The sequence below is a fragment of the Chenopodium quinoa genome, unplaced genomic scaffold (assembly GCF_001683475.1).
Source record: "Chenopodium quinoa cultivar QQ74 unplaced genomic scaffold, ASM168347v1, whole genome shotgun sequence".
NCBI lineage: Eukaryota > Viridiplantae > Streptophyta > Magnoliopsida > Caryophyllales > Amaranthaceae > Chenopodium > Chenopodium quinoa.
In genome coordinates, this window is record NW_018744718.1 from 1,304,944 (window position 1) to 1,318,041 (window position 13,098).

At 34.7% G+C, this 13,098-nt stretch overlaps 1 protein-coding gene and 1 pseudogene across 1 annotated transcript; one reads left to right on the plus strand and one right to left on the minus strand.

Moving 5' to 3' along the window:
* Nucleotides 1-292: 292 nt before the first annotated feature.
* Nucleotides 293-3,632, minus strand: LOC110703274 (F-box/FBD/LRR-repeat protein At5g56420-like). The gene is made up of 4 exons (XM_021881056.1): nt 3,443-3,632; nt 1,399-2,400; nt 1,123-1,287; nt 293-1,015 (listed from the first exon to the last, which is right to left on the minus strand). Exons 1-4 carry the CDS (start codon nt 3,443-3,445, stop codon nt 680-682), a joined length of 1,506 nt encoding a protein of 501 aa, XP_021736748.1. The 5' UTR covers nt 3,446-3,632; the 3' UTR covers nt 293-679.
* Nucleotides 3,633-6,377: 2,745 nt separating this feature from the next.
* Nucleotides 6,378-12,602, plus strand: LOC110703275 (annotated as a pseudogene).
* The last annotated feature ends 496 nt before the right edge of the window (nt 12,603-13,098 follow it).

Consider the following 13,098-nt stretch of genomic DNA (forward strand, 5'->3'; position numbering starts at 1 on the left):
CAATTAGTGGGTATTTCAAACAATATTCCCAAGTTATAGGATCATCACATTACATGAGTTTCAAATCATAAAGAACGAAATAGAGTAGCAAAGAAATAAATGAACGAGAAAAAAACATCAAGGATGACAAGATTGATGGAAAAGAAGAGTCCGTAAAAGTATCATCATATGATCCATATACTTTAAATCCAGAATTTATAGTTTGTATATGGAGTACATATGTGTGAGACATATCGATTAATATAGTTTAAAACTCAAAATATCGAAATTATTAAAAAAATAAAGGAGAAAATAAAATTTTCCAAAGTTGTAACTAAAAAAAATCGAAGGTATAAGCAAGATGCTACCAACCTTAACTTCTACCCCCTTCTCAATTATGAAGTCAAAATAGTATAAACTGTAAATTGTGTACTTGAAAACTAAGATTCAACTTAGTGACATCTTCATAACGCAGGCATGACATAATCATTTCTCCTAATTTAGAAGCAGTAGACCAGCCAGAGAGGTTTTCCCATTGATAATACTCTGTAATTAAGATCACTGTACTGCAACTAAAACTCGACAGTAGACTACTGAATTTCGCGTTTTGTTTTCCCATTACAAGTAATTGTCCTAAACAGATTACTTGCTACTAGATCACAATCGTCGAACCATGTACACTATCACGGATTCATGGTGATCACAATACTTGAATTGAGCAAGTGGATGAGGCTCTTGGATAATTCTTTAATGTAGTCTCAATCGACCTCTTATCTGGAAATGGAATCCTAGATTTTTGGGCTCGAAATATGACCAATTCCTCCAAAACTAATGCTTGTCTTAGGAAATACTTGGTTATTTCTACTTCCCGGTTAAATGACCCATAGTACTCTTTTATCACTATTCTTTTAAGATGATACCTGCAACATGAAGGAATTGCGCTAGCAGCTCTGAAACACTCTAGTTTTAACTCCTGTAACTTGCTTCTATATCCAGGGTATGCGAAGCATTGACGAGGATCAGAACTCATAAGCCCCTGCAAATTAGTAGACAACAATCAAAAACATAATTTGCTTACAGTAAAGAGCTAATGCATTACACTTGTATAAATAATACCAAAACCATACACTTACAGTGACTTACCCATGGCAAAACAAGTGTTTCTAAGACAGGCGAATGAAAAAGAAGTGGCTGCAAAAACTTATCCCAGCAGTGATTTTCACCACAAAAAGACAGCTCCAGATGCTTCAGATTATGAAACACAGGCAGTTGATCCATTAGGACCTTTTCGTTTTCACAGTCAAAACCCTTCAGCCAAAGGTAAACATTTGACAACCAGTTGGTCAATTGCATGATTCACAAAATAACGAAAAAATAATTTAGCTATAAACAGAGTTTAGATCAGAGTGACGTACGTACCAGAAAGAACCAGCCAAGCAAAGACAAATGTTGAACATAAGACAAGGGTTTGAGGAGGGTACTTATCTGCTTACAAGAAAACTGAATTTCCTCATATAATAAGATCTCAGGAAAGGTTAGTGCTTCTTTAACAAAACTAGGAATCTTGGGGATTGAGCACATGCATCTTGAATTATCCATGAATTCAAGACACTCCGAATCAGGATAGCTGAAATGCACCAAGTCATTGTTATCACTCGCAATACTCTCAAGTCTATTCATATACATACACAATCTCCGAAGGGAAGTTGGATAGATAATTTTTTTGAGGGTATGGTTTGGTAAGGCTTGAAATGTGAGGTCTTCAAGTGAGGGGCAGCTTGAAACTAGCCTGGGCAGAAGGTCATCATCAGGAATGAACGAAGTGAGCAAGAGTAGTTGTTTCAAGTTTGGAAGTCGATAAACTGGCATAGTGATTACTTGATCAAGACCAATGTTAACCTGAAGCTTCAACACCTCCAATGTTTCACATGTGAATATAGCCGGGGGCAACTGAGCTTCATCTGGTTTCTTCACCAGAATGCAGAGGTCCAGCTCCCTAAGGCCAGAAAAGGTCAATGGAAAAGAGATCCATTTTTCAAGATGTGTGAACTCCAAGTCAAGGAGATGGCGACAACCATTAGAGTACGGGGTGGTGATACGGTCTGCTCTGCTGATATGAAGTCTAAACCTTTTGAGATGCTGAGAACGATATTGTTGGAGGACATTATTGACAAAGGTGACAAAAGCGGGCAAACGCTGAATTGCATATGGGTGTTTCAATGCTTTAAAACGATGTGATGCAGGTAAACTGTCGAAATCGAGGGTTGTAATTAAAGGGAAAATCCGCCTTATTCGTTTAGAGATGACAGACAGAGAAGCTACATCCTTGGTAGGAAGCAGAGAAAGAATCTTAATCAACAAATCATAAGGTAAACTGGTGAGCCTATCTACCCTTGTTCTAACGTTGCGATTTTGCACTTCCTGTGAGGAAATTATAGCAGTACAGTAGTCAGATAGCGTTTTGTACTCAAACACATACATAAACTTGATCTCTGAATAGAGATCAACAATAAAAATTAGAGGATATTGTGTCAATTATTGGTTTGTGGACCTAGATGCACAATATAAGAGTTTAAACAAAAGAACATAAACCTAAAAAGATATAAAGAACATGTAATTTACACTCAAAAGAAAAAGAAATGAACATATATAAAGTTCAACTAAACCCAAAGAACAAGTTCAATTTATATTCATTTTTTAAAATAAAAAAGTCGAGAAGATCATAATTAAAAGAACAAGAACATAATCTTCAACCTTAAACACAAATCCGAACATATACTTCATGATCAAACGAACATTATCGGTGATTCTTTTCATCATGGCAAAATATAATTCAACGCCGAAAAACATAGTTTGTCATTCTTGGTGAACGATTTATTTTGCGCTATTATGTAACATAATCTCAGACTTCCCTAAATTATGGAATTATTATAAATTGCTTTGACTGATATATAAATTTGGAAAGTGCATTTAATCACAAATTCACAATAACAATCAGAAGATAATTTGGAAACTGATCCTCAAATCCGAATTAGCCCAAAAGAAAAAAAAATGAATTATCACACTTTTCCTCGAGCAAATTATATAGTAAATGCAAATTTAAACATCCCATGAACAAGAACATTAATGTTCAAACCCAAATTCACGTATATATATAATTCTGAATCCGTAATGTATAGATTGTTGTATCAAAGAAAATTGAAATTAAAGAAATAAAATCAATGATCATGAAATTTATAACGAATCCTAAAGTCATAATCAAAATGTCAGATTTAATTAGGGTTTTACAATAATCAACAAAACCATTATGATTGAATAAATTAATGGAAGAAAGATTCATATTAATCAGTACAGACCCAAATTTGCAATTCAGAATTAATAACAAACCCTAATTTTTTTAGTTGATCGAAAGTATGGAATACAGTACAAGAAAATTGAGTTGGGAGTGAGGAGAGAGAATTACCATGGCTGCTGTCTGCTGATAGCGTGAGAAAACCAGAGTGTATTTGCAAACCCTTTTACCTACTGTACTTTTTTGCTTCTCGATCGACGTATTTAAATGTAGGGGTAGGGTGAGCCGTGAGCATAACAGCCTAACAGGGTACGTATATAAATTCCAGGAGCGGGAGCCAGAATCGGAACCGGAACCTGTTGCAACAGGTTCCTCAAAATGAGAAACGGAACATATTGAACAGGTTCTTGGAAAATGGGAACCGGAACCTGTTGAACAGGTTCTTGGAAAATGAAAATCGGAATCGGAACCTGCAGGTTCTAGTTCCGATTCAGGGTACCCTGTATTATAATATACGGAGTACTCACTAACTTTTTCGCGGATTTTTTTAATAAAAACTGGTTGGTCACTAATTTATAATGTTTGCAACTTGCAAATAAGACAAACTAATAGTAGTTGTATAACAAATTTAATATATATATTTTTATAATTATAATTTTTATATTTATTATTTAAAAATTGAGTACTCCGTAAGAATTAGTGTATAATTTGAAATTAAGTGATACTTTTATCAGGTACAGGGTACCCTATGAGTTCCGGTTTCAAAAAATTGAGAACCTGAACCGGAACCTATTACAACGGGTTCTCCAGTTTGCTACTTGGAACTGGAACCAGCGGTTCCAAACAAGTTCCGATTTCGATTCAGGTTTACTGATTTTTTGCTTACCCCTATTTAAATGCAATGGTTATTTCACTTCTTATTTATTTTTTAAACAAAATTTATAAATAAATAAATAAATTTCACCTCGTTTAGATACTCCATTTTTATGAGTGTTCTGCTTTGACTTTTGTATTGTTTAAATGATTGCTTTCACCAATATTTATGTTTCATTACCTTATTACGGAGTGGAGTATTATTCAAGATTTGATAGGAAGGAAAAAATAAAAATGAAGGAGTAGTTCATTATTGGGAATATATATTTTTAGGAATATGTGTAATTCAATTAACTTTGCTTTTAAAGTTAAATCATTGAACTTAGGCGGGGATGGAATTTTTCCAAAGTTAAATGGCAAAATTGGCCTTAATAACACGAACTTTTAATAAGGTGCATATAACATCATGAACTTTGACTATTATTCGTAACAACACTAATTTCTTCATCGGGTGCGCAAAATATCATAAATGAAAGGGACTAAGGATTGGAAATTTTATCAAATATTAATATTTTATCAACTTTTTGCAAATTTTGATATCATATTTAGTCCTTAAGGTCCAAATTGACCCAAGACCTTTCCCGAGATATTTTTATAGCACGCAAATTGAGTTTTTTGTAACTTTTTTGCTAAATTTGATTTCAAATATGACTAAATTGACCTCCAAAACCTCGTTTGATAATTTTTTTTTTCCTACATAAATTTCGAGGCACGTAATACCAAACGATTTCTTATGATAATAAAAATATTAGATACCATGTATTCGGCAAAATTTTTGGTAAGTTTCATTTATGATATTTTGTGCACCTAATAAAGAATTTTGTGTTGTTATAGCTAGCTACTAATCAAAGTTCATGTTGTGCTTACATCTTGTTAAAAGTTCATGATGTGAGGCCAATTTCACCGAGTTAAATCAGTTAAAGAATATTGAGTTTAGGCGGGAACTTATTAAATATCATCACATGAATTAATATCTGATATCATTAATTTTGGATTATTGTTGATTAAAAAGACTTTTCAAAAATAATTGAAAGGGATTGATTTCAAACTAAAATTGAAAGGACTCAAATTATATTCTCATCCACAAATATCATAATTCTTATTTACGTGATTTTCATACTTTCACGAATACGTTCATCATCTTTTTTATAGGAGGGGTCATCATCTTCTTTCTTTTTTTATGTGATGAAAACTACTTATTAAAGTTTTATTATAAATCTCGTGAAAGTATGAAATTTCGTCGAACACTCGAATAGTGCTTTACTAGCCCACTGTATCTTGGCACTTGGCAAATTCCATCATAAATGGAGATATCCTTTTGAATAGTCCAACTTCATGCATATGGTCTATATATATCCTTGATTCCCAAGTATAGATAAAGGGTCATAAAGATTTTTAATTTGTGAACGAGGAAGGTTGGACAATGACTTCATTTGTGCTATGATTGTGCCTAGGCAACATGTGTCATATGATATTAACAATTATCTCCTTTTTCATTTAATCTTAACATTTACGATAAGTGAAAGTAAGATCAAAAATTGTAGTTAAAGAGAGACAATGTAAAAAAGTGAATGAATATACAAAAATTCTAGATAAATTAAGTGGGTTGAGTAGATATAACGAGAAAATATTATGGGGTAAAGGGAATTATTTGCCATACATGAAAAATATAATGTTGTTTATAGAACTTTTAATAACAAACAAACATGGAAAGTGTTTGTGAAAAAAATTAATTAATGTGGAAAGTGTTAAGATCATTTGGAATCCATAGGTTGTATATAATTTTTTTTTTCAACATTGTTTGATAATCTAAGTGCCTGTTCTCATTGATTGAATTGAACTGAACTAAACTGAATTGAATTTATTAGAGCTAAATTAAACTAAACTAAACTAAAATGAATATTTTATAAGAAAAGGAAATTAGAAGCTGAAATGAACTGAACTTATTAGAGCTGAAATGAACTGAACTAAAAATAATCATATGAGAACATACCCTAATTATAGACGAGAATCAGGAATAGCTCAAGTGGCAAGTGGTTAGATATTCCATCCGATTCCAGGGGATCTTGGTATCGATTCTCACTCCTGCCCACACCCGCCAAGTCGAAGTGTCCAACCTCCCTTTCAAATAAAATCATTTTTCCTAGAAGATATTTTTGTAATTTTGTGTGTTTGTTCAAATTTGTTTAAGGTGTCCATATTTTCTTGGAACATAACGATAATTAACAAGTACCTACGTACTCATACTCTGTAGTCTGTAACCCGTTTTTTCTTTAACTGGTAGGCCGCTCTTTTTCCAAAACACTATAAATTCCATCTTTTAAGCTTCCTCCCCACTTAACAAAACCTGAAAACCCCTATTGAACATGGGTATTTCACCAATTTCATATTTTCTCTCTTCTTTCAAAAACCCATTTCTTAATTTCCTTCAAAGTCCATTCTTTTTGCGAGATTCCTCTGTTTTCTTACATCTAATCCTATTATTTGGTCTAATTCTTTCATGGGTTTACAAATTATTCCGAAGAAATGGCAATATCACTCCAAAGATAGAAACTTTTGGTATTATAAACCTGTTTTCTTCCCTTCTTTAGCTCTTTCTTTATTTAATCTAGCATTTTTTTGCTTAAATTGCTTTTATTGGTATAAAAATGGCTGGTCAGATGATAAACTAGCTACCCTTTTGGATTTAGCATTGAAGGTGTTTGTTTGGTTGTTAGTTTCTATTTACTTGCATACAAAATTTATTTACCACTTTAATGGAGTAAAAGTTCCTGTTCAATTGAGAGTTTGGTGGGGTTTTTACCTTGTTGTTTCTTGTTATTGCCTTATTGTAGACATTATCCAACTTAGTAGAAATAAAAGTTTGCCAATTCAAGTTTTGGTATGTGATGTAGTATATGTTATATCAGGAATTTTTCTTTGTTGTGTTGGGGTTTTTGGGAGGTTTACTAGTGAGGATAGTGATCTTCAAGAGCCATTTTTGAATGGTAATGGTAGGGTCAATTCGAGTACGAGCGAAGGGAGTGAAACAATTAGTCCTTATTTGAATGCTGGGTTGTTAAGTAACCTATCTTTTACTTGGGTAGGCTCTTTAATCTCCAAAGGCTATAATGAAACTTTGGACCTTGAGGATGTTCCTCCCCTTTCGGGTAAAGATGATGTTGGTGAATCCCATATGATATTTAGAAATTGTTTGGAGTCTCTTAGAGAAGGAAGTGATAAGAAGGTGACAAGTATGAGGCTTGTGAAATCTTTGATCTTAACATCATGGGTTGATATTGTATTTACGGCTTTCCTTTGCCTCATCAAAACAATAGCGTCTTTTGTTGGTCCTTACCTCATTGATACCTTTGTTCAATACCTTAATGGGAGAAGGGAATACAAAAACCAAGGCTATGTACTAGTTTCTGCATTCTTCTTTGCGAAGCTAGTGGAATGCCTATGTCAAAGGCATTGGTTCTTTAGGCTTCAAGTAGTTGGGATTAGGATGAAAGCTGTGCTTATAGAGAGTATCTATAATAAGGCATTGACCCTGTCTAGTCGATCGAAGCAAGGTCATACAAGTGGGGAGATGATCAATTTCATGACTGTGGATGCAGAGAGAATTGATGATTTTAGTTGGTATATGCATGATCCATGGATGGTCATATTGAAAGTTGCATTGGCCTTGTTGCTGTTGTATAAAAGTCTAGGGTTGGCATCACTTGCTGCATTTGCTGGAACCATTTTAACTATGTTGGCCAATTATCCTTTGTCAACTTTGCTTGAGAAGTATCAAGCAAAGCTAATGGAAGCCAAGGATAAGAGAATGAAGGCAACATCTGAGATATTGAAGAACATGAGAATTCTGAAGCTTCAAGCATGGGAAATGAAATTCTTGTCTAAGATTGTTGACCTAAGAAATAGTGAAAATGTTTGGTTGAAGAAATTTTTTAGTATTTCAGCTACAACAGTATTTGTTTTCTGGGGTGCTCCAACATTTGTGTTGGTTATTACTTTTGGGACATGCATGATCATGGGTATACCTCTTGAATCAGGGAAGGTTTTAACTGCTCTTGCAACATTTCGGATTCTTCAGGAACCCATTTACAATCTGCCAGACACAATCTCTATGGTCATACAGACAAAAGTTTCCCTTGATAGAATTGCCTCTTTCCTTTGTCTTGATGACTTAGAACCTGATACTGTAGAGAAAATTCCTAGAGAAACTTCTGAAGTTGCTGTTGAGATCAATGAAGGAAATTTTAGCTGGGATTTATCGACCTCAATCCCTACATTAAAAAACATCAATCTTAGAGTTAATCATGGTATGAGGGTGGCATTATGTGGTACAGTTGGTTCTGGAAAGTCTACTCTACTTTCTTGCATTTTAGGAGAAGTTTCAAAGATCTCTGGAGGTTTAAGATTGAGTGGATCCAAGGCTTATGTCCCACAATCCCCTTGGATTCAGAGTGGCAAGATAGTCGATAATATATTATTTGGCCAGAAAATGGATCATGAAAAGTATGACAGGGTATTAGAGGCATGTTCCTTGAAGAAGGATCTTGAAATCTTGTCTTTTGGAGATCAGACAGTAATTGGTGAGAGGGGTATCAATTTGAGTGGTGGTCAGAAGCAGAGGATACAACTCGCTCGTGCTTTATACAAAGATGCTGACATATATCTGTTTGATGATCCTTTTAGTGCTGTTGATGCTCACACAGGTAGTCATCTCTTCAAGGTATTAATCTTTTCCTTTTGCATAAATTGCATTCTATTTTCTCATTTATCTGTACGAATACTGCAGAATATTCACATTATCCCTAAATATGTGTTATGAATTATATAATTATCACTATAAAAGCTATAGTCATATTTGGAGTATAAATTGGTTGGACAATTATAGCTTCAGGCTAGACCATCATTTGCTGTGCAAGTTTTATTCTCATGCTTGATCTTGTTACATGCTTAGTAATTGGAAGTGCTGAACCCATTGTTTTAAATGTAATTTTAAGGTTTGAGATCAAAGTCCGCATTGAGTATAAAGCTGAGATTCAGGCTTGTGCTATGAAGTATGAACCCATTGACTTGTTTAGAATCTTTTGGTCTTTAGATTCACTGTTCTGTTGCAAATTTTCTGTTCGATTGCAATCTCTAGCTATTTATTTCTCTCGGGGATCATAACTTATTGGGTAGTTTCTGATTATAACTATGATGCTAATGCAGGAATGTCTGCTAGGCCTTTTAGAATCCAAGACTGTGATATATGTAACGCACCAAGTGGAATTCTTGCCTGCTGCAGATTTAATATTGGTGAGTGAACTTTTGAAAATTTCTTCTTCCTCCAATTGTATTTAAATCACCTTCTGATTACTCTCTAACTCACATTGTTTTAAGGTCATGAAAGATGGGAGTATACTGCAAGCAGGAAAGTACAATGATATTCTTGCTTCAGGAACAGACTTCATGGAACTTGTAGGAGCACACAAAGATGCCTTATCTGCACTTGATTCGGTTGAGCCAGGAGTTACAAAGCCGAAAGTTGATGAGGAATCTAGTGATAAGAAAGCCTTGGAGGAGAGCGATGTTGGTAAGATTGAAAAATATGATGATATGACAGGGCTTAAGCGACAACTTGTTCAGGACGAAGAAAGAGAGAAAGGTAGTGTGGGACTTTCAGTCTATTGGAAATATCTCATCACAGCATATGGAGGAGCTTTGGTACCCTTGATATTGTTAGCTCAAATACTTTTCCAGACTCTTCAAATTTTAAGCAATTATTGGATGGCTTGGGCAACTCCTGTCTCCTCTGAAGCTAAACCTATTGTCAACTCGAAAACTCTAATACTTGTTTATGTTGCTTTGGCCATTGGAAGTTCCTTCTGTATCCTAGCAAGGGCTAGTCTCCTCGTGACTGTTGCATACAAGACAGCTACTTCCCTATTCGGGAAGATGCACTCGTGCATATTCCGTGCCCCCATGTCATTTTTCGATGCTACCCCAAGTGGGCGGATTTTAAATCGGGTACATAAACTTCTCCTGGTTCTCCTTTATTTTGCATTCAATTTTGTAATATATCTGAAAATTAATGGTATAACCATATAAGAAGTGGAAAATTTGTTTGTGACATCTCTAAACAGGATAAATTTCTTAAAGCATCCACTGCAACTTATTGAACCATATTCACATGTCATGATTCAGGCATCTACAGATCAAAGTGCTGTAGATTTGAACATTCCATCTCAAATTGGTGCATTTGCATTCTCGTTCATACAACTTCTGGGAATTATTGTGGTGATGTCACAAATTACATGGCAAGTTTTCGTGATTTTCATCCCTGTTACTGCAGTCTCTTTATGGTATCAGGTAACTTTGATGAGCTTTGTACTCTTGTCATTATACATATTGCAAATTGCTTTACGAGCTGTTCAAAAGCTTGTATCGAAACTATGACCTGAATCTAGTGTAGCTCAATATCAACTAATATGCATGGAAATGGGAAGCAAAATTATGAAATGAGGGAAGAAAAATATAAATTCAAAATTATTTTGCAGCAATATTACATACCCTCAGCACGAGAACTTTATCGATTGGTTGGAGTAACTAAAGCTCCAGTTATACAACATTTTGCTGAGACTGTATCTGGAGCAACAACTATTAGGAGCTTTGATCAAGAATCTACATTCTGTGCTACAAGCATACAGCTAGTAAATGGATACTCAAGACCAAAGTTTTACAGTGCTGTTGCAATGGAATGGCTTACCTTTCGCTTGGATATGTTTTCTTTAATTACATTTGCCGCCTCATTGATCATTTTGATCTCCATTCCTGTAGGACTAATTGATCCTGGTATATAATTAAACCCCATTTATTTCTGACTCGCTATCTTATTCCATCCTGTACAGCATAAACATTCTAACATTCAATACTCTTTATGTTTAAAGGAATCGCTGGTTTATCTGTTACGTATGGGCTCACTCTGAACAGGCTACAAAGCTGGATGATATGGAATTTATGTAATATGGAGAATAAATCATCTCAGTTGAGAGGATCCTTCAGTATACTTGTATTACTAGCGAACCTCCACTTGTTGTAGAAGAAAATAGGCCAGACTCATCTTGGCCGTCTTTTGGAGAAGTCAGTGTTCAAAACCTTCAGGTGATTTTAGTTTCATTTCACTCTCATTACTTCATAAAAATTTGGCAACAATATAAAAGGAATTAAGTGCATGCTAGTTATAATGTTGTGGAAATCTACAGATTCGTTATGCTCCACACATGCCACTTGTTTTACGAGGAATTACTTGTACTTTCCATGGAGGGAAGAAGACTGGCATTGTAGGGAGGACAGGAAGTGGTAAATCAACCCTCATACAGGCACTTTTCCGCATCGTTGAACCTGCAGCTGGGCAGATCATGTTAGATGGTATCAACATATCATCCATTGGACTGCATGATTTAAGGAGTAGATTAAGTATAATCCCACAAGATCCCACCATGTTTGAAGGAACTGTCCGAAGTAAACTGGATCCTCTTGAAGAATACTCTGATGAACAGATTTGGGAGGTAAAGCTTACATTTTGGTACACAACTTTGCTCTATATATATACTTTTCTTCTCCAAACAAAAATGCTTTCTGATGTTTCAGGCCCTTGATAAATGCCAACTTGGAGATGAAGTTAGAAAGAAAGAAGGAAATCTCGATTCAATAGGTTTGTTTGTTATTACTTCATCTACTTTGATTTTTCTTAATTTTCGTCCTATTTTTCATCTCTTCAGCTTTCAACTTATTTGGATTTTTTATCAAAATTTCAGTAACCGAGAATGGTGAGAATTGGAGCATGGGGCAGAGGCAGCTTGTTTGTTTAGGCCGCGTGCTTCTTAAGAGAAGCAAAGTACTGATTCTAGATGAAGCAACTGCATCAGTCGATACAGCAACAGACAACTTGATTCAGCAAACATTAAGGGAACATTTCTCAGATTCGACAGTTATTATCATAGCACACCGGATTACATCTGTTATTGATAGTGATGTGGTGGTGCTTCTAAGCCATAGACTTGTAGAGGAATGCAATTCTCCTATGAAGTTGCTAGAAAACAAGTCAACGTCGTTTGCTAGACTCGTAGCAGAGTATACAACAAGATCTATATCAAATGCAGAGGATGTAAAAATGTAAAATAACAGCATTACAGTGAAGTCCAAAGAACACAACTATGTCTTCTTGGATGATGGCAAAAATCATTACAATAAAATTTTGTATAAAAGACTAAAATTGTAAGCAATACAATGTACAAATAAAGTGTACGTAAGCAACAGAAAGTGCAAACATTGTGTTAAGTGTAAGTGGTGGTGTATTGGTGCTAATATTGGACTTCTAGCTAATTAATGATGCTAATTGTCATAAATGTAAGAGGCTAAAGAGCAAAGCTTTTCATGGTAATAGCAAAGATGTTTGATTATAATATTTTTTTTTTCCTCTCATTTCAAAAAGACTACTTCCTCCGTTTTTAATATTACATACACATTAATTTTGACTTGGGCATTATTCACATGCTCTCTTTGATTTAATTATTCACTGTTTCAAAATGAATAAGTGTTCATTGTCATGTAATATGGATTATATCATTGATTAATTGTCATGTCTATTTATATACAATAATATTTTTTTTTTCTATTATTAGTACTCCTCCATCCCCTATTTGTTTGCCCCATTTTTCATCAAAAGGTAGAGCTGATCATGTGCATCCAGAAATCCTGGCCTGGCCCGACTTTGGGCGGGTTTTGGACAGCCTTTTCCCAATCAAATTTGGGTTTAACCCTGCCCGGCCCATTTTATTAAAAAAATGAGTGGGCTTGGGAAAGCATTTTTATGCAAATTTAGTTGTTTTTTTTTGGCTCGACCCAAAAATGGCTCGAAAAGCTTGTAAGACTCGGTCATTTTGGGTGGATTTGGGCACAAAATTTTCGGTTCAAAG